Here is a 22,265-nt window from a genome sequence, read left to right as displayed (position 1 = left end):
TGCGAAAACTCTTGTTGTTACAGGAAAGCACTGGCAAAGGTGGATGTGAAGAATTTTGGCGAGGCAAGTGGCGGGGAGAAGTTGCCATTAAGGTATTCCCTTCTTGCCTGGGCACGGTAGCTCACGCCTGTAATCCCAACACTTTGGGAGGCTGAGGCAGGCAGATCACTTGAGTTCAGGAGTTCGAGACCATGGTGGCCAACATGGTGAAATCCCATCTCTACTAAAAATACAAAAATTAGCCGGGCGTGGTGACGCAAGCCTGTAATTCCAGCTGCTTGGGAGGCTGAAACAGGGGAATTGCTTGAACCCAGGAGATGGAGGTTACAGTGAGCTGGGATCATGCCACTGCACTCCAGCCTGGGCAACAGAAGAAGACTCTGTCTCAAAAAATAATAATAATAACTTTAAGGTCAGGGGTACATGTGCAGATTTGTTATATGGGTAAACCTGTGTCATGGGGGTTTGTTGTACAGATTATTTCACCCAGGTGTAGGGCCCAGCCCCCCAAGGCCGGTGGGTTTTTCTTCCCGTGTGTGGAGTTGAGAGATTGTAGAAATAAAGACACAAGACAAAAAGATAAAAGAAAATACAGCTGGGCCCAGGGGACCTCTACCACCAAGACGCGGAGACCGGTAGTGGCCCCGAATGCCAGGCTGTGCTGTTATTTATTAGATACAAGACAAGGGGGCAGGGTAAGGAGTGTGAGCCATCTCCAATGACAGGTAAGGTCATGTGGGTCACATGTCCACTGGACAGGGGGCCCTTCCCTCCCTGGCAGCCAAGGCAGAGAGAGAGGAGAGAGACCGTTTATGCCATTATTTCTGCATATCAGAGACTTTTGGTACTTTCACTAATTTTGCTACTGCTATCTAGAAGGCAGAGCCAGGTGTACAGGATGGAACATGAAGGCGGACTAGGAGCGTGACCACTGAAGCACAGCATCACATGGAGATGGTTAGGCCTCCGGATAACTGCGGGCTGGCCTGACTGATGTCAGGCCCTCCACAAGAGATGGAGGAGTAGAGTCTTCTCTGAACTCCTCCGGGGAAAGGGGGACTCCCTTTCCTGGTCTGCTAAGTAGCGGGTGCTTTTCCTTGGCACTGACGCTACCGCTAGACCACGGTCTGCTTGGCAACATGCAGCGTCTTCCCAGATGCTGGCATTACCGCTAGACCAAGGAGCCCTCTGGTGGCCCTGCCTGGGCATAACAGAAGGCTCACACTCTTGTCTTCTGATCACTTCTCACTGTGTCCCCTCAGCTCCTATCTCTGTATGGTCTGGTTTTTCTTAGGTTGTGATTATAGAGTGAGGATTATTATAATATTGGAATAAAGAGTGATTGCTACAGACTAATGATTAATGATAGTTATATACAATCATATCTATGATCTATATCTAGTTTAACTATTCTTATTTTATATATTTTATTATACTGGAACAGCTCGTGCCCTCCAGCTCTTGCCTCAACACCTGGGTGGCTTACTTCCCACACCCAGGTACTAAGCCTAGTACCCATTAGTTATTTTTCCTGATCCTCTTCCTCCCCAAACCCTTCACCATCTGAGGTCTTGCTCTGTCACCCAGGCTGGAGTGCTGTGGCGTGATCTTGGCTCACTGCAACCTCCGTATCCCAGGTTCCAGTGATTCTGCTGCCTCAGCCTCCTGGGTAGCTGAAATTACAGGCACACGCCACCACGCCCAGCTAATTTTTGTATTCTTAGTAGAGACCGGGGTTTCACCATGTTGGCCAGGCTGGTCTCAAACTCCTGACCTCAGGTGATCCATCTGCCTCGGCCTCCCAAGGTGCTGGGATTACAGGCGTGAGCCATCGTGCTCAGCCCCAAGTTAAATTTTTTAAAATTTATATGTATGGAATCATGGAGAACTTCTCCCCTAGAGAAGAATGTTTGTGACTCCATGAGGCAGAGATTTATCAAATTGGCAGGTTACGTCGTGATAACCTCCTGGGAGGGCAGGGCCCCACCACGCCAGGCCACAGACTAATTTTTTCCACAAGGGAAAGTTTGACCAGCTTCTTGTGAAAACTCGTGTGGTACTGATGGCTGTAGTGGGCTGTCTGGCTGCTGGCATCACACCAGCTGCTGTAGGGAGGGCCCAGGGAGGAGGCTGACGGCTCCCCCGCCATGCAGCCTGCAGTCCACAGGCCTCAGCACAGCACTGGAACAGCACAGTCCGGCAGAGAGGGGCCCGGATGTGGAGCCGGGGCCGCGCTTTGCGGGCAGTGGCAGGAAGAGGGAGCAGCGCCCTCTTTAGGGACTAGCCAGCAGTGCAGCCACTGCACCCACCCCACAGAGGGTTCAGGGATCCTGGGCCTTAGGAGGAGGCTCTGTGCAGGGCCTCCCAGCCCTGTTCCTGAGGTTCATCCCACATCAGGGCAACCGTCAAGCCTGCCACTCCCCATGGCCAGGCCGGGGCCAGGATCTTCCCGAGGCTGCGCCTGAGTGCTGGGGCAACAGGGGCAGTTCCTGGTGATATTGCCCTGCCCTGGACGCCAGCCCAGGCCCAGCAAGGATCAGGAATCCCCACCCCAGTCTGCAAGGGGGCGCACCTGAGGCTGCATCCTGGGCCTCTGCAGCCGCCCAAGTTGTAGCCACAGATTCAAGCCTCCCTGTGCTCTTGGGGGGTCAGGGAGGTGCCCCTGCCCTTGCAGGCTCCAAAGCACCTGCTCCAACTGCCTGGTTTCTCCCTGCTCTCAGCACCTGCTCTGATCTTGGAGCAAAGTCAGGGCCCAACCTGAGGCCACGAACAGCAGCAGGAGTCAGACTGATTCCTGGCAGAAGGGAGCAAGTCCCCGCTAAGACCCCACGTTCAGGTCAGGGAGGGCCTGAAGGCTGAGGGCCGCCAGACCTGTGGACCAGAGTGGGGACTTCTGATGCCTTTTCCAGGCCCACCCACGGCTGTCGATGGACCAGTCGGCACACACTGCATCCCCTCTGCAGTCCATAAAAGCTCCAGGCTCAGCCAGAGCAGGGCAGAGAAAAAGAGGGACATCGGGACGAGTCAGCTGCAGAGAAAAGCTTCCCTCTGTGCTCATCGCTGGAGATGACCTGATGACCAGCTGCAGAGAGGAGTTACCCTCTCTGCTGAAAGCTGCAGTGAGGATGGGATGACCTGCTGGGCAAAGAGAAGCTACCCTCTCCAGGGCCTCCTCTCTGCTGAGACCTGCAGATATCAGGAGGACCAGAGAGGAACTACCCTCTCTGGGGTCTCCGCTCTGCTGAGAGCTGAACACTCAGTGGGATGACCTGCCTACCGAGAGGAGCTGCCCACTGTGAATCTTCTCTGAGCTGCTCGAACCCTCAATAAAACTCCTCTTCATCTTGTTCACCCTCTACTTGCCTATGTACCTCATTCTTCCTGGATGCAAGACAAGAACTCCGGCGAAGGCGCCAGGGACCACAGACGTTTCCGACCAGAAAAGTGACACCCTAAAGGTTCTGTAACAGTATTATGTAAGCCTTTTTGTTTGTTTGTTTGTTTGTTTGTTTGAGAGGGAGTCTTGCTCTGTTGCCTGGGCTAGAGTGCAGTGGCACAATTTTGGCTCACTGCAACCTCCACCTCCCAGATTCAAGCGATTCTCCTGTCTCAGCCTCCCGAGTAGCTGGGATTACAGGCACACGCGGCCATGCCCGACTTTTCGTATTTTAGCAGAGATGGGGTTTTACTGTGTTGCCCAGGCTGGTCTCAAACTCCTGAGCTCAGGCAATCCACTCACCTTGGCCTCCCAAAGTACTGGGATTACAGTCGTGAGCCACCGTATCTGGTCTGTGTAAGTCATTTTTATCTGTTCAAAGACAGTGGTTTTTAAGAAATGAATTACATTTAAAATTAGAATATGGTTAATGTTCAATAATAGACCTTTTTCTAGAAAGGCAAAGAAAGTTAATGATTTGGATAGATAACAGGTGTGCCAGAGCCACATTTGTAATGCAGAAGTAACAGTGCGTCCTCTGTCTTGGTGACTGAGGTTACAGTTAGAGCCGCTGTGAGGTCTCACTACACTTTGAGGAAGGCAGTTTTTCATTTAGCGTTTCCATTTGTTTGTATACCACCGGAACTAATTCACACGTGATTTCTGCCTTGAACTCAGTGCACCCTTGATATTTGAGAGAGAGGTAACTAAAGAACATTCTGAGTATAGTTTCTCCACTTACAGAGCTTTTCAGTCAAATTAAATGTTTTGGTTTTTTGGGGTTTTTTTTGTTGTTTGGTTTTTTTTGTTTTTTGGTTTTTGTTTGAGACAGGGTCTCACTCTGTTGACCAGGCTGGAGCACAGTGGCACAATCATGGCTCATTTCAGCCTCGACCTCCCAGGCTCAAGTGATCCTCCCACTTCAGCCTACACAGTAGCTGAGACTACAGGCGTGCACCACCATGCCTGGTAATTTTTTAATATTTTGCAGAGGTGGGGCCTCCCACTTCAGCCTACATAGTAGCTGAGACTACAGGCGTGCACCACCATGCCTGGTAATTTTTTAGTATTTTGCAGACCTGGGTCCCAGAGGTGGGGCACTATGTTGCCCAGGTTGGTCTTGAACTGAGCTCAAGCAATCCTCCCACCTCAGCCTCTCAAAGAGCGGGGATTATAGGCATGAGCCACAGTACCCAGCCACATCATCTGTAGTTTCTGTTTTCTGTATTGTATTTGTGGGGGGGGGGGGGGGGAATTGAGACAGAGTCTCGCTCTGTTGCCCAGGCTGGAGTGCAGTGGCACAATCTTAGCTCACTGCAACCTCCGCCTCCTGGATTCAAGTAATTCTCCTACTTCAGCCTCTGAGTAGCTGGGATTACAAGTGTGTACCACCAACGCCTGGCTAATTTTTATATTTTTTGTAGAGACGGGGTTTTGCCATGGTGCCCAGGCTGGTCTCAAACTCCTGACCTTAGGTGATCCACCCACCTCAGCCTCCCAAAGTGTTGGGATAACAGGCATGAGCCACTGCACCCGGCCTTGCACATTTATTTTGGCTTTATCGGTGTAATCTCTGCCCTTCAAGATATGTACAGAGGTGGGCGCGGTGGCTCACACCTGTAATCCCAGCACTTTGAGAGGCCAAGGCGGGCGAATCACAAGGTCAGGAGATCGAGACCATCCTGGCTAACACATTGAAACCCCTTCTCTACTAAAAATTTTTTTAAAATTTAGCCGGGCGTGGTGGCAGGCACCTGTAGTCCCAGCTACTCAGGAGGCTGAGGCAGGAGAATGGCTTGAACCTGGGAGGTGGAGGTTGCAGTGAGCCGAGATTGCGCCACTGCACTCCAGCCTGGGCGACAGAGCAAGACTCCGTCTCAAAAAAAAAAAAAAAAAGATATGTACAGAAAATGTCCATATAAATTTTCACTTAAATGGCATGATATTGAGAAGCTGTAAAGAGGAAAAAAATCTATAAAGCTTCATTTCCCTGTTAGTTTGTTTTTTGGATTCTTTTGTTTGTTTTTATTTTGTTTGTTTGTTTGTTTTTTGAGACAGGGTCTGGCTCTGTCACCCAGGCTGGAGTGCAGTGGTGCAATCTCGGCTCACTGCAGCCTCTGCCTCTCAGGTTCAAGCAATTATTGTGCCTTAGCTTCCCGAGTAGCTGGGACTACAGGCGCATACCACCATGCCCAGATAAGTTTTGTATTTTTTAGAGACGGAGTTTCACCATGTTGGCCGGGCTGGTCTCCAACTCCTGACCTCAGGTGATCGCCCACCTCGGCCTCCAGAAGTGCTGGGATTATGGGCCTGAGCCACCACACTGGGCCCCCATTAGTGTTTTCAATTGCATACTATATTTGTAACAATAGACCAAATGAATGTAAGTAGGAAATGGAAGAGTGGTGCCTATATGAAGTGCTAACACTGCAGTAGAAAAATACTGCAGTAGAAAAAAATTAGCAATGCAAATAAATTACTTTTTCCCAAGTGACAGTGGCATACTTTTTAAAAGTGTTATATTGGAAAAATAAAAGTTAAAAATAAAATAAAATATATATAATATAAAATATAAATAGTATATATAAATGTATATAATATTAAATATTACCTTTTACATTGTTATTCTTTCTTTTTGGAGACAGAGTCTGGCTCTATCACCCAGGCTAGAGTGCAGTGGTGCAATCTTGGCTCACTTCAATCTCTACCTCCCAGGTTCAAGCGATTCTCATGCCTTAACCTCCTGAGTAGCTGGGACTACAAGCACATGCCACCATGCCCAGCTCATTTTTCATATTTTTGGTAGAGATAAGATTTCACCATGTTGGCCAGGCTGGTCTCGAACTTCTGGCCTCAAGTGATCCACCCACGTTGGCCTCCCAAAGTGCTGTATTACAGGCATGAGCTACCATGCCCCGCCTTTATTCTTTAAAATTATTTATTTCACTTGCATTTCTATTCATCGTATTCAATCTCAAATATTAAATAGAAATATAAAACAAAAATAAACTTAGCCTGGGTGCAGTGTCTCACAACTGTAATTCCAACTCTTTGGGAGGGCAAGGCGGGCAGATCGCCTGAGCACAGGAGTTCTAAACCAGCCTGGGCAACATAGCAAGACTCTGTCTCTACAAAAAAAAAAAAAAAAAAAAAATCTGTATTAGTTAGGCATGGTGGTGCACCCCCGTAGTACCAGCCACCTAGAAGGCTAAGATAGGAGGATTCCTTGAGCCTAGCAGGTCAAGGCTGCAGGGAGCCGTGATCACACCTCTGCACTCCAGCCTGGGCAACATAGCAACACCCTATCTCACAAATCAAGTAATTAGTTAATTTTAAATTTAGCCAGCCCCAGTGGCTCGCTCCTGCAGCCCTAGCTAAACAGGAGGCTGAGGCAGGAGGATCGCTTGAGCCCAGGAGTTTGAGGCTGCAGTGAGCTATGTGACCACATCACTCCACTCCAGCCTGGGCAACAAAATGAGACTCTGTCTGAAAAAAAAAAAAAAAAATGAAATCCTGTCTTTTACAGCAACATAGGTGAAGCTGGAGACCGTTATCTTTAAGTGAAACAACTCATAAACAGAAAGTCAAATACTGCATGTTCCCACTTATAAATGTGTTGGGCACAGGCCCCCCAAAATCTGGCCATAAACTGGCCTCAAAACTGGCCCCAAACAAAATCTCTGCAGCACTGTGACATGTTCACGATGGCCATGACGCCCACACTGGAAGGTTGTGGGTTTACCAGAATGACGGCAAGGAACACCTGCCCACTTTAAGGGCAGAAAACCACTTAAAGGCATTTTTTTTTTTTTTTTAATACTTTAAGTTCTAGGGTGCATGTATAGATGTGTTAAAGGCGTTCTTAAACCACAAACAATAGCATGAGCAATCTGTGCCTTAAGGACATGCTTCTGCTGCAGATAACTAGCCAAACCCATCCCTTTTTTTCGGCCCATCCCTTTGTTTCCCATAAGGAATACTCTTAGTTAATCTATAATCTATAGGAACAGTGGTTATCACTGGCTTGCTGTTAATAAATACGTGGGTAAATCTCTGTTCGAGGCTCTCAGCTCTGAAGGCTGTGAGACCCCTGATTTCCCACTCCACACCTCTATATTTCTGTGTGTGTGTCTTTAATTCCTCTAGCACCGCTGGGTGTGGGTCTCCCCGACCGAGCTGGTCTTGGCATAAATGGGAGCTAAATACTGTGTAGATGTGGACATTGTTTTTGCCTCAAAGCCCTTTCTTCTTCATTCATCTCCCTGGCCTGTTTCAGGGGATTCTCGCCAACTTCATGGCCGGACATGGTGCCTACCTCCCTTCCTGCCTCAGCTTCTCATCCTAACAGACTCTCAGAAGTTGAATCAGACACCACTGACCACCACTTCCTTCTTGAAACACATTTCTCGAAACTTAATTTTTTTCTTTCCTGTCTGGTCACTCCTCCAAACCTCTAAATATGCTGAACACCTGATTTACAGACACTGGATATATATATGTGCACACACGTATATATGTATACGTATATATATACACACACACAGTGAAACCCAATCTCATATACATATACATATATAGGCTTTCTGTTGTATATCTGAGTTTCTTGGCACATGGTGAAACCCCATCTCATATATATATATATACACACATATATATATATACACACACACACACACTTTGTTATATATATCGGAGTTTCTTGGCAGTTGAGCTTAGACCCTCCTCTCTTCTACACCTTTGTCTGTGTAAGAGATTCATCCTGCCCCCAAAACTTGCATTATATAAAATATAGCAACAACTCTCAGATGTGCATTCCAGGCAAACAGCTTGCATAGCTACAGAATGGATTCAACACTCCCCCTTGGCCATCCAGGTCAAAGTCCCTCAAAGATATCTAGAAATCCCGCACAACTCAAAGTGACCTGTGATCAGGTTCCCCAAGTCCATAAATGCCTCCACCGTCTACCCTGCTTGTGGCATTATTATATGTACAGGCTTTCGTCCACGGTTCCCAGTTCAGAACTACTAAAATCCTTGGGATCTCCAAAATGCTGTCTTTTGTGTACTGTTTGTCTGATGGGTTCAAGGTGGGGCTGGTCACCAGAAAGGACCAAGGCAGGATTAGAGGGTCAGGACTTTCAGTCCCAGCCCTCAGTCTTCAGGGGGAGGAGAAAGGGGCTGAAAGTCAAGTTGTTCACCAATGGCCAATGGTTTAATCAATCATGCCTATGTAATGAAGTCTCCATGGAAACCCCAAAAGACTGGGTTCAGAGACCTTCCACTTAACTGAACACGGGAGGATCCCAAAGGGTGGTACATCCAGGGAGGGCATGAAAGATCCATCCCACTTCCCCCATACCTCACCCTATGCATCTCTTCATCTATATCCCTAGGAACATCATTTATAATAAACCAGTGAACATAAGTATTTCCCTGAGTTCCGTAAGCCGCTCCAGCCAATTGATCAAACTCAAAACAAGGGATCGTGGGAACCCCAACTTGAAGCCAATCGATCAAAAGCTCCAGGCCGGGCGTGGTGGCTCACGCCTGCAATCCCAGCACTTTGGGAGGCCGAGGTGGGAGGATCACAAGGTCAACAGATCAAGACCATCCTGGCCAACATGGTGAAACCCCATCTCTACTAAAAACACAAAAATTAGCCGGGCATGGTGGCAGGCGCCTGTAGTCCCAGCTACGTGGGAGACTGAGGCAGGAGAATTGCTTGAATCTGGGAGGCAGAGTTTGCAGTGAGCCGAGATTGTGCCACTGCTCTCCAGCCTGGTGACAGAGCAACACTCCATCTAAAAAAACAAACAAACAAACAAAACCTTCCAGAAGCCCAGACTTGCAACTGGTGTCTGGGGGACGTGGGGGTCACTCTTGGGGACTGAGCCCCCAGTCTGTGCAATCTGACACCATCTCCAGGTAGATGATGTTGCAATTGAATTGGAAGACACCCAGCTGGTGTTAGCTGCTGGGTGTATGGGGAAAAAAAAAAAAACCCACACATTTGGTCACCGTAGTCGTCTTCTGTATTGATGACTCCAGTGGTAGTGGTGGTAGTGGTTTTGGTGTCACAGCAGAGGAAAAATACAGTTTGAGGCGGGCTCAGTGACTCACGCCTGTCATCCCAGTACTTTGGGAGGCCACGGCGGGTGGATCACTTGAGGTCAGGAGTTCAAGACCAGTCTGGCGAACATGGTGAAATCCCATCTCTACTAAAAATACAAAAATTAGCCAGGCATGGTGGCGGGCGCCTGTAATCCCAGCTACTTAGGAGGCTGAGGCAGGAGAATTCCTTCAACCAGGAGGTGGAGGTTGCAGTGAGCTAAGATCACGCCACTGTGCTACAGCCTGGGCAAGACAGGCAGGTCACCTGAGGTCAGGAGTTCGAGATCAGCCTGGCCAACAGGGTGAAACCTTGTCACTGCTAAAATTACAAAAATTAGCCAGGTGTGGTGGCTCACACCTGTAATCCCAGCTACCTGGGAGAGTCAGGCAGGAAAATCGCTTGAAGCCAGGAGGTGGAGGTTGCAGTCAGCCAAGATCGCACCACCACACTCCAACCTGAGCAACAGCACAAGACCCTGTTTCAAATAATAATGATAATGATGATGTTAATAATAATAACAGATTTCACATATGAAATCCGATGTCAGCCACTGTACAATTGAAACTGTTAGCTCATTTAAAACTCCCGAGAGCACCGGGCACGGTGGCTCACGCCTGTAATCCCAGCACTTTGGGAGGCCAAGGCGGGCGGATCACCTGAGGTCAGGAGTTCGAGACCAGCCTGGCAAACATGGTGAAACACCATCTCTATCAAAAAATACAAAAATTAGCCGACCGTGGTGGCGGGCGCCTAATCCCAGTAGCTGCAATCCCAGCTACTCGGGAGGCTGAGGCAAGAGAATCGCTTGAACCCAGGAGGCCGAGGTTGCAGTGACCTGAGATTAGCGCCACTGTACTCCAGCCTGGGAGATAAGAGCGAGAATTCTCAGAGGGTTTTCCACTCTGCTTTCCCCACCGAGGTGTCTCACACCCCTGAGATACCGCGACGAGCCCAACTAAGGCCCTCATCTCCATCCGGATCTTGGGCACAGGGGGTTTCCTGTGCAGACCACGCCAGAGATTGCGGGCCGCAAGACAAAGCTGAGATGCACCACGGACAAGATGCGACGGTCAGGAAAGTCGACTTGAAAAGTATCCCCTGCTGGGAAACCTCAGAATGGGGATCCCCTGAACAGAAATCCCCCCTGAAAGGGGCGCACCTACCTCAGTGGTGTGGGCGTACCTCCGCTTCCTGACATCTGACCTCTTGTAAACATGCGGTCTTTGTTCCCACCCCATGCCCTCGGACAAATCCACAAATCCGCACTCCCTGATCCCAAACCCTAGAAGCCAGATTTGGAGATCTAGAATTTAGAGGCCAGACACGGTGGCTCACGCCTGTAATCCCAGCACTTTGGGAGACCGAAGCGGGTGGATCACTTGAGGTCAGGAGTTCGAGACCAGCCTGGCCAACACGGCGAAACCCCATCTCTAGCAAAGATTAAAAAAAAAAAAAAATTAGCCGGGCGTGGTGGTGGACGCCTATAATCCCAGCTACTTGGAAGACTGAAGCAGGAGAATCTCTTGAACCCGGGAGGCGGAGGTCGCAACGAGCTGAGATTGCACCATTGCACTCCAGCCTGGGTGACAGAGCAAGACTCTGTCTCAAAAAAAAAAAAAAATTAGAATTTGGAAAGGTAGTACGATGTGTGTAGCACGGATTATCCCCTCTGGGGGCTCCTAGGACATCCCTCCATAATCAAGCATACTTGATTGATGTAAACGTCCCTGTTTCATTGCAGGTTATGCCATGAATAAAGACCATCAAAACAATTACATGGGCACAGTCAAGTTCGACTGCCAAAGTACTTATGACAAAGGCAAGTTTCTGCTTGGGAGATTAACATTTTTCTAGCTTTAGGTATATCAATATACCATGTATGTAAATTATATATAAATATAATTTTAAATTATATGTGTAAAATGTGTATATATGGTTTACCTTTTTTTTTTTTTTTTTTTTTACATTATTAAGGATTCAGTTCAGTGATAATAAATACCTTTGTAGGGGCCGCGTGCGGAGCCGCGCGCCCGGGAGGCTCCGGGACCGTGGCGGCGGGCGGCGGCAGCTCAGCCCTCCGCGGGCCATGTCCTCTCCGGCTGTGGCGAGGAGTCCCCCGGGAAGGAGTCGGGAGGTGGCCCCGGCGCCGCAGGGCGGAGGCCGGTTCTGGGAAGTGGGCGGCGGCAGCGGCCTTCGGCTGAAGCGCGCGCCCGCGGAGTCGGAGCGCTGGGACCTGCTGCTCCGCCGGGGGGAGCTGCTGGCGCTGGGCGGCCACCTGAAGGGCGCGCCGGAGGCGTTCGCGGCGGCGCTGCGCCGCGGGGCCCCGGCCAGGCCCGAGTGCCTGGGCGCCCTGGTGGGACTGCCTGGTGTTCAACTACCGGCTCCGCCACGGGCTGAGCTGGAGCGCGGCCCCGGCTGCGGGCGCGGACGGCGGCGCCTGCGGGGTCTTCAGATGCCTGGGCTGCCGGGGCTGCCTGGGCTGCCGGGGCTTCCTGAGCGAGCCAGTGCCGTGCCTTGTGGCCACAGCTACTGCCGCCGCTGCCTGCGGAGGGAACTCCGGGCCCGCTGCCGCCTCTGCCGGGATCGGCTGCCGCCCCCCACCGCCAGTGCCACTGATGCTGAAGGGACCGCCCCGCGGCCGCCGCCTCTGGCGGCCGCCATCGCCGCCTCAGACTTCAGAACCAGCGTCGTCCTCAACCACCTGGCGGAGAAGTGGTTCCCGGGCCAGCGCGAGCGGCCCCGGGCGGCCGGCAGACTCGGGGAGCTGCTGCACCAGGGGCGCTACCGGGAGGCCTTGGCCGCCGCCTGCGAGGCGCTGCGAGCAGAGCCCAGTGACTTGATTGTAAAAATGTACAGAGCGGAATCATATGCTGGTCTCCAAGAGTTTAAAGCAGCCATAGAAGATTTCAATGCAGTTCTTTTTCAACTTCCAGATTGGCCTGAGGCTTACTTCAGGAAAGGAAAAGTACTCTATGATGCTGGTTTTTTGGGTGATGCCTTACAACTCTGTCTTCAGTGCTTAGCCCTTGATGAAGATGTTGCACCTGCAAAGCTGCAAGTGCAAAAGATTTTATGTGATTTATTATTACCTGAAACCTTAAGAGAAGGCCTGAAGGAATCTTCCTGGAATTCATTACCGTGTACTAAAAACAGACCTTTTGATTTTCCTTCAGTGATGGAAGAGTCTCAGTCTCCCAGTGAGCCTAGCCCAAAGCAGACTAAAAACAGACCTTTTGATTTTCCTTCAGTGATGGAAGAGTCTCAGTCTCCCAGTGAGCCTAGCCCAAAGCAGAGTGAAGAAATACCAGAGGTCACTTCAGAGCCCGTCAAAGGAAGCTTAAACCGTGCTCAGTCAGCACAGTCTATACATTCAACAGAAACGCCTGCCAGAGAGGACCGTTTAAAAAGAGTGTCCTCAGAACCTGTTCTGTCTGTTCAAGAAAAAGGTGTTCTGCTGAAAAGAAAGTTGTCTCTTTTAGAACAGGATGTGATTGTAAATGAAGGTGGAAGAAATAAGCTTAAAAAACAAGGAGAAACTCCCAATGAAGTCTGTATGTTTTCCTTAGCTTATGGTGATATTCCAGAAGAATGAATCGATGTCTCGGATTTCGAATGTTCTGTCTGCGTGAGGTGGTTTTTTGAGCCAGTAACAACCCCTTGCGGACATTTATTCTGTAAGAATTGTCTTGAGCATTGTTTAGATCATGCACCACATTGTCCTCTTTGCAAAGAAAGCTTAAAAGAGTATCTAGCAGATAGGAGGTACTGTGTCACACAGCTGTTGCAAGAATTAATAGTGAAGTATCTGCCTGATGAACTGTCTGAGAGAAAAAAAATATATGATGAAGAAACTGCTGAACTCTCACACGTGACCAAGAATGTTCCAATATTTGTTTGTACTATGGCCTACCCCACTGTGCCTTGCCCTCTCCGTGTATTTGAGCCAAGATATAGATTGATGATTCGAAGAAGTATACAGACTGGAACCAAACGGTTTGGCATTGTGTGTCAGTGATACACAAAATAGTTTTGCAGATTATGGTTGTATGTTGCAAATGAGAAACGTGCATTTCTTACCTGACGGAAGGTCTGTGGTTGATACAGTTGGAGGAAAGCGGTTTAGGGTTTTAAAAAGAGGAATGAAAGATGGATATTGCACTGCCGACATTGAATATCTGGAAGATGTTAAGGTTGAGAATGAAGATGAGAGTAAGAATCTCAGAGAGCTTCATGATTTGGTTTACTCTCAAGCCTGCAGCTGGTTTCAGAATTTAAGAGACAGATTTCGAAGCCAAATTCTTCAGCACTTTGGATCAATGCCCGAGAGGGAGAAAAACCTTCAGGCAATCCCTAATGGACCCACATGGTGTTGGTGGCTTCTTGCAGTTCTCCCTGTAGATCCACGATACCAGCTGTCAGTTTTGTCAATGAAGTCTTTGAAAGAACGGTTGACAAAGATACAGCATATACTGACCTATTTTTCTTTTTTTTTTTTTTTTTTTTTTTTTTTTTTTGAGATGGAGTCTCGCTCTGTAGCCCAGGCTGGAGTGCAGTGGCCGGATCTCAGCTCACTGCAAGCTCCGCCTCCCGGGTTCACGCCATTCTCCGGCCTCAGCCTCCAGAGTAGCTGGGACTACAGGCGCCCGCCACCTCGCCCGGCTAGTTTTTTGTATTTCTTAGTAGAGACGGGGTTTCACCGTGTTATCCAGGATGGTCTCGATCTCCTGACCTCGTGATCCGCCCGTCTCAGCCTCCCAAAGTGCTGGGATTACAGGCTTGAGTGGTTGGTTTACAATATCCCATCCTTGCATAATTGCTTTTATGAAATTATGACTTTGTAACTCCCTTCTTGGCAAGAGGGTTCTTTTTTTTTTTTTTTTTTGAGACGGAGTCTCGCTTTGTTGCCCAGGCTGGAGTGCAGTGGCCGGATCTCAGCTCACTGCAAGCTCCGCCTCCCAGGTTTACGCCATTCTCCTGCCTCAGCCTCCCGAGTAGCTGGGACTACAGGCACCCGCCACCTCGCCCGGCTAGTTTTTTGTATTTTTTTTTTAGTAGAGACGGGGTTTCACCGTGTTAGCCAGGATGGTCTCGATCTCCTGACCTTGTGATCCACCTGTCTCGGCCTCCCAAAGTGCTGGGATTACAGGCTTGAGTCACCGCGCCCGGCCGACGGTTCTTTTTTTAAAGACAGGGTGTCTCTCTGTCGCCCAGGCTAGAGTGCAATGGTGTGATCACAGCTCACTGCAGCCTCGACCTCCTGGGCTCAAGAGATCCTCCCGCCTCGGCCTCCCAAGTAGCTGGAGCCACAGGTATGTACCACCATGCCCAGCTTGAGGATATCTCTGTAACATCACAGCTGTGTCACGGCAAGGCTCTTCTGTGAGCTGTTGCTTCTTTCTAATACCCACATCTGTCGTTGTATGATGTCATCTGTAAACCTGTGTGTCACTGCTTGAGAAATGTGCCTTTGTGTTGTCTTAGTCATATCTCTCAACGCGTCCTGTTCAACGTACAGTATTTTCACTATCTTATTTCACTATCTCTCATGGTATTTTCACTATCTCTTATTTCACTATCTCTCATAGTATTTTTACTCTCTCTATTATTGGCCTTGCTTGCCAGTTTTGAATCAAACCTTTTTTGTTTGTTTGTTTGTTTGTTTGTTTTGAGACAGAGTCTCGCTGTTTCACCCAGGCTGGAGGGCAGTGGCGCGATCTCAGCTCATTGCAAGCTCCTCCTCCCAGGTTCAAGCAATTCTCCTGTCTCAGCCTCTAGGTAGCTGGGATTACAGGTGCCCACCACCACGCCCAGCTAATTTTTGTATTTTTAGTAGAGGCGGGGTTTCACCATGTTGGCCAGGCTGGTCTCAAACTCCTGACCTCGTGATCCACCCGCCTCAGCCTCCCAAAGTGCTGGGATTACAGGCATGAGCCACTGTGCCTGGCCGCAACCCCTCTATTGTTCCACTGTGTTTCTGTAACATCGTTTCTGTCCATTTGAGTGTCCTTAATAATTGCTAACCAGGAGCCAGACACTGTGCATTGAAAGTGTATTAAATTATCAACTCCTGGCTGGGTGCGGTGGCTCACGCCTGTAATCCCTGCACTTTGGGAGGCCGAGGCGGGTGGGTCACTTGAGGTCAGCAGTTTGAGACCAGCCTGGCCACCATGGCAAAACCCCATCTCTGCTAAAAATACAAAAATCAGCTGGACATGCTAGCATGTGCCCGTAGCTCCAGCTACTCGAGAGGCTAAGGCAGGAGAATCACTTGAGCCTGGGAGGCGGAGGTTGCAGTGAGCTGAGATGGTGCCATTGTACTCCACTTGGGTGACAGAGCGAGACTCCATCTCAAAAGAAAAAAAAAGCCGGGCGCGGTGGCCCACGCCTGTAATCCCAGCACTTTGGGAGGCCGAGGCGGGCGGATCACAAGGTCAGGAGATCGAGACCACGGTGAAACCCCGTCTCTACTAAAAATACAAAAAATTAGCCGGGCGCGGTTGTGGGCGCCTGTAGTCCCAGCTACTCGGGAGGCTGAGGCAGGAGAATGGCGTGAACCCGGGAGGCGGAGCTTGCAGTGAGCCGAGATCGCGCCACTGCACTCCAGCCTGGGCGACAGAGCGAGACTCCGTCTCAAAAAAAAAAAAAAAAAAATTATCAACTCCTTTAATTCTCTTTTTTAATTGATATGGCTGTTATAACAAAGTAGCTCATACTGGGGGCTTCAACAGCAGAAATTTATTGTCTAACAGTTCTGGAGGCTGGAAGTCCAAAATCAAGGCATTGGCAGATAAGGTTCCGTCTGAGGGCTGTAAGGGAAGGCTGTGTTCCAGGCCTCTCTCCTTGGCTTATAGATGACATTTTCTTCTTTTTTTTTTTGTTTTTTTTTTTTTTGTTTTTTTGAGATGGAGTAGCCAGGATGACAGGTGCACGCCTCCACACCCGGTTAACGTTTGTATTTTTAGTAGAGACGAGGTTTCACTATATGGGCCAGACTGATCTCAAACTCCTGATCTCAAGTGATCCACCAAAGTGCTGGGATTACAGGCGTCAGCTACTGGGGCCTGGCCACAGATGCCATTTTCTTCTGTACATGCTGCTCTCCCTGTGTGTGTCGGCGTCCAAATTCCACCCCTCATCCCCACTTTTTTTGGAGACAGGATCTTGTTGTGTCACACAGGGTGGATTGCAGTGGTAATCATAGCTCACTGCAGCCTTGACCTCAAGGTTCAAGTGATCTCCCACCTCAGCCTCCCTAGCAGCTGGGACTACAGGTGTGCACCACCACACCCAGCTAATTTTTGTATTTTTTGTAGAGACAGGGTCTTGCTATGTTGCCCATGACTGGTCTCAAGCCCCTGGGCTCAAGCAATCCACGTGACTCGGCCTCCCAAAGTGCTGGAATTACAGGCATGAGCCACCCTACCACATCTAGCCAAAGCCCCCATTTTATAAGAACATCAGTCATATTAGATCAGGGATTACCCTAATGACCTCACTTTAACGTGATCACCCCTGTAAGACCCTATCTCTAAACAGATGCAGTCAGGCTGAAAAGGCTGAAACTTAGGTACTTTCCCCATTTGGGACTAAACTTACTCATCAGAGAATGGGCCTCAGAAGCAAGGTTCCCGAATTTGTGGTTGGGTCATTGTAGATTCAGGGTGTGGAAAAGAAGCCTCAAACAAGAAAAACAGTTCCAATAAGAAATACTGGGGAGGGCGGACTTGGTGGCTCATGCCTGTAATCCCAGCACTTTGGGAGGCTGAAGTGGGTGGATCACTTGAGCCCAGAAGTTAGAGACCAGCCTGACCAACAAACCCTGTCTCTGCTAAAAATGCAAAAATTAGCTGGGTGTAGTGGTGTGTGTCGTAACCCCAGCCACTCAAGAGGCTGAGGCAGGAGAATCATTTGTGAACCAGGGAGGTGGAGGTCGCAGTGAACTGAGATCACACCACTGCACTCCAACCTGGGTGACAGAGCGAGACTCCGTCTCAAAACAAACAAAAAACAGAAATATAATTTTCCTTTTTTCCCTTAACAATTATACAATACAATCAACAGACTGTAATAGAAAACTGTCCCTGCTTCCAAATCAACAGAGGACCATTGTATGCATTGTCAGGTCTTTACATAAGAGTTAAGCTTTATTTATAATTGTTTGTGGGCCAGGTGCGGTGACTCATGTCTGTAATCCCAGCACTTTGGGAGGCCAAGGCTGACAGAGTCAGAGCATCGTCATCTCAGACAAATCCCGCCACTTCAAGTTCCAGCTCCCTTTCTTTCTTTCTTTTTTTTTTTTTGAGACAGGATTTCACTCTTGTCGCCCAGGCTGGAGTGCAATGGTGTGATCTTGGCTCACTGCAACCTCCACCTCCCGGATTCAAACGATTCTCCTGCATCAGCCTCCTGAGTAGCTGGGATTACAGGTGCATGCCAGTGCGTCCAGCTAACTTTTGTGTTTTTAGTAGAGACAGCATTTTGCCATGTTGGCCAGGCTGGTCTCAAACGCCTGACCTCAAGTAATTCACCTGCCTCGGCCTCCCAAAGTGCTGGGATTACAGGCGTGAGCCACTGCACCTGACCTCCAGCTCCCTTTCTAGCCTCATGCATTTCAAGAAAATCACTTCTCTTCTAACTACAAGCAGCCAGAAAGATCAGACAGTAAAACACAGATAAGGCAGCTCAGACACAGCGGGAGGCGAGGAGGAAGTCTCTTGGGTAACTGCCAAACTTCACCCTCAATCAATGGGCCCCAGTAAAACAGTGGGGTCTTACTTAATAAACACATTCCTTTCCCTTCAGATGCACTAACATGGGGAAGCTAAAGGCAGACTCGGCGGGCAATGCCTGCAGCTGCAGGAAGGTGCATGGGGACAGACATGCAACTCTCCCTCCTAGATAAGCACAACAAAGAAACACAGGGCTGGGCACGGGGAGGTAGAGGTTCCAGTGATCCGAGATTGTGCCACCACACTCCAGCCTGGGCAATAGAGCGAGACTTCAACTAAGAAAAAAAGAAGAAAGAAAGAAACACAGAAGCAGGCCAAGCTTCTGATAAATCTCTAAAAACTCCTAGTCTGTAAGAGAGTGTGCCTCTGACCTAACTCAGCCAGAAGCCCCTCTCAGGTTTATTTTCTCTGAAAATAAGAGAGAAGGGTGGCTTGACTGTTAAGCCACCTTTCCTGTTTCTTTCCTCTTTCTTTAATTCTTATAGAGTCGGGAGGATAACTCAAGCCCGGGAGTTTGAGACCAGCCGAGGCAACATAGCAAGACCTCGTCTCTACAAAAAAACAAATAAAATTGCCAGGCACAGTGGCTCACACCTGTAATCCCAACACTTTGGGAGGTTGAGGTGGGCAGATCATGAGGTCAAGAGTTGGAGACCATACTGCCAACATCGTGAAACCCCATCTGTACTAAAAATACAAAAATTAGCCGGGTTTGGTGGCGGGCACCTGTAATCCCAGCTACTCAGGAGGCTGAGGCAGGAGAATTGCTTGAACCCAGGAGGCAGAGGTTTCAGTGAGCCGAGATCGTGCCACCGCACTCCAGCCTGGTGACAGACCAAGACTCCATCTCGAAAAACAATAATAATAATAACGATAAATTTAAAAATAATAATAAAAATAAAAATAAACAAAATTAGCCAGGCTTGGTAGTGCACACCAGTAGCGCCAGCTACTCAGAGGCTTAGGTGGGAGGATCACTTGAGCCTGGGAGGTTGAGGGTGCAGTGAACTGTGATCATACCACTGCTCTCCAGCCTGGGTGACAGAGCAAGACCCTGTCTCAAAAACAAAACAAAACAAAACAAAACACAGATCATGTTAGAACAAAAAATAAAAAAATAAATAATTTTATTTATTCTGCAGTTCTGGGAGTTAAGACTTCAACATGTGAATTTGAGGGTGGAAGGAGCATAATTCAAACACGCTACCCTCTTGCATATTCCATGGGGTTACTTGGAAAAGATCCAGGGTTCCAGGAAGTCCATCTCTAGAACTCACATTGTCAACCACTCTGCCTGTTACTGGGACTGTGTGGTGTTAAGCCCACTTCCCTGGGCTTCAGTTTCCTTGTCTATAAAATGGGAATAATTATAGAATAGCAGCTTCACACAGGGGTCGTCATAAGGTAATTAGTGCCTGGGACGAGTAAACATTAATAAATGCATCTGGGCTGGGCGCAGTGGCTCACACCTGTAATCCCAGGACTTTGGGAGGCCAAGGCGGGAGGATCACTTGAGGTCAGGAGTTCAAGACCAGCCTGGCCAACATGGCATAATCCCTCCTCTACTAAATATACAAAAATTAGCTGGGCGTGGTGGTGGGCACCTGTAATCCCAGCTACTAAGGAGGCTAAGGCAGAAGAATCGCTTGAACCCAGGAGGTGGAGGTTGCAGTGAGCCAAGATCGTGCCACTGTACTCCAGCCTGGGTGACAGAGGGAAATTCTGTCTCAAAAACAAAAAAATAAAGTAAATGCACCTGGGTTGAATAGTGAGTTGAAGAGTGTCCCCACAAAATTCATGTCTTTCCTAAAATTTCAGAATATGACCTTATTTGGAAATAGCATTTTTGCAGATGCAATAAATGCATAATGCCTGGGACTAGTAAACATCAATAAATGCATCTGTGGTTATTGCTACTACTGTAGAATTTCAGCTGCATGCATAGTCTTGGGTCTTGGGAACATCCTAGAACATTATGGGGTCCAAGCATCCCTGCTGTGAGGCACACCCAGGCCCCACATAACCCCAAAAGCAGGGCAATCATTTGAATGCCAAAGCCACCCAAGGGGACAGTGAGGGACCTGGAGGCCTGCATGCTTAGGGGTTCTTGTCTTAGAGGTTATTTGGCTACAAATTTGGAACAAAATCCACCCCAGAAGAAAATTCATGGGAACACACCAGACATTCCATGGTCCTCAACACTTGATACTAGGCTGAGTTGAACAGTGGCCTCTCACTATTTTTGCCCTTCCTGGGTATGACTGTATTAGTCTGTTTTCACACTGCTATAAAGAACTACCTGAGACTGGGTAATTTATAAAGAAAAGAGGTTTGACTGGGCGCAGTCACTCATGCCTGTCCAGCACTTTGGCAGGCCGAGGCAGGCAGATCTCAAGGTCAGGAGATCAAGACCATCCTGGCTAACACAGTGAAACCCCGTCTGTACTAAAAATACAAAACTTAGCCAGGCGTGGTGGCAGGCACCTGTAGTCCCAGCTACTCGGGAGGCTGAGGCAGGAGAATGGTGTGAACTCGGGAGGCGGAGCTTGTAGTGAGCCAAGATAGTGCCTCTCCACTCCAGCCTGGGTGACAGAGTGAGACTCTGCCTCAAAAAAAAAAGAAAAAGAAAAGAGGTTTAATGGACTCACAGTTCCACATGGCTGGGGAGGCCTCAGGAAACTTACAATCACGGAGGAAAATGAAGGGGAGGCAAGGCACATCTTACAAGGCAGCAAGAAGGAAAGAGCAAGCAGGGAAGTGCCACACTTTAAAACCATCAGCTTCCAGGTGTGGTGGCTTACGCCTGTAATCCCAGCACTTTGGGAGGCCAAGACAGGAGGATCCCTTGAGGTCAGGAGTCCAAGACCAGCCTGGGCAACATGAGGAGACCCCTGTCTCTACAAAATAGAATTAAATTAAATTAAAAACAAAGCCTCTAGATGCCGGGAAAACAAGGAAAGCAATTCTCCTCTAGAGCCTCCAGAAGAAATGCAAACCTTCAGTCACCTTGATTTTAGCTTAGGGGAGCTCAGAACCCCAAGGGGGCTGGGTAAGGTGACTCACGCTTGTAATCCCAGCACTTTGGGAGGCCAAGGCGGGCGGATCACTTGAAGTCAGGAGTACGAGGCCAGCCTGGCCAACATGGCAAAACCCTCCACAAAAAATACAAAAAAAATAGCCAGGAGTGGTGGCCTGCTCCTGTAATCCCAGCTACTCAGGAGGCTGAGGCAGGAGAATCACTTAAACCCAAGAGGCAGAGGTTGCAGTGAGCCAAGACTGCACCACTACACACCAGCCTGGGCGACAGATGAGACTCTATCCAAAAAAAAGAGCCAGGCGCGGTGGCTCAAGCCTGTAATCCCAGCACTTTGGGAGGCCGAGATGGGCGGATCACGAGGTCAGGAGATCGAGACCATCCTGGCTAACACAGTGAAACCCCGTCTCTACTAAAAAATACAAAAAAACTAGCCAGGCGAGGTGGCGGGCGCCTGTAGTCCCAGCTACTCGGGAGGCTGAGGCAGGAGAATGGCCTGAACCCGGGAGGCAGAGCTTGCAGTGAGCTGAGATCCGGCCACTGCACTCCAGCAATGGGGACAGAGTGAGACTCCGTCTCAAAAAAAAAAAAAAGAAAAAAAAAGAAAAAAAGAGGAAGAAGAGAGAGAGATGGAGTCACACAGAAAGAACACAGCCATGTGACCAACAGAGGCAGAGATTAGAGGATTGCTGGTAACCACCAGAACCTAGGAGGAGGCAAGGAAGTCCTCTCCCCTGGAGTCTTTAGAATGAGCATGGTCCTGTCAACACCTTGACTTTGGACTCTGGCTTCCAGAACCGAGCGATAACAACTCTCGTTTGCTTTAAGCCACCCATTTTACGGTACCTTCTTATGGCAGCCCTAGAAAACTATTAGGTTGATGCAAAAGTAATTGCAGTTTTGCCATTAAAATGGCAACCCATGTCACCAGCAAGAGGCAAGAAGGAAATCAAA

At 49.0% G+C, this 22,265-nt stretch overlaps 1 protein-coding gene across 1 annotated transcript; it reads left to right on the top strand.

The window, feature by feature from the left end:
* The first annotated feature begins 11,580 nt into the window (after positions 1-11,580).
* On the top strand, positions 11,581-15,076 carry LOC135968647 (LON peptidase N-terminal domain and RING finger protein 1-like). Its single transcript, XM_065536301.2, is given in 5 exon segments — positions 11,581-11,904; positions 11,906-12,053; positions 12,056-12,745; positions 12,806-13,548; positions 13,550-15,076. Coding segments are annotated over 5 exon segments (2,586 nt in total). The 5' UTR covers positions 11,581-11,634; the 3' UTR covers positions 14,285-15,076.
* Positions 15,077-22,265: the final 7,189 nt, after the last annotated feature.

Source organism: Macaca fascicularis, chromosome 19 (genome assembly GCF_037993035.2).
Source record: "Macaca fascicularis isolate 582-1 chromosome 19, T2T-MFA8v1.1".
Classification (NCBI taxonomy): Eukaryota; Metazoa; Chordata; class Mammalia; order Primates; family Cercopithecidae; genus Macaca; species Macaca fascicularis.
Note: the sequence above shows the minus strand (reverse complement) of the source record. Positions and strands in the feature narration are given on the sequence as shown.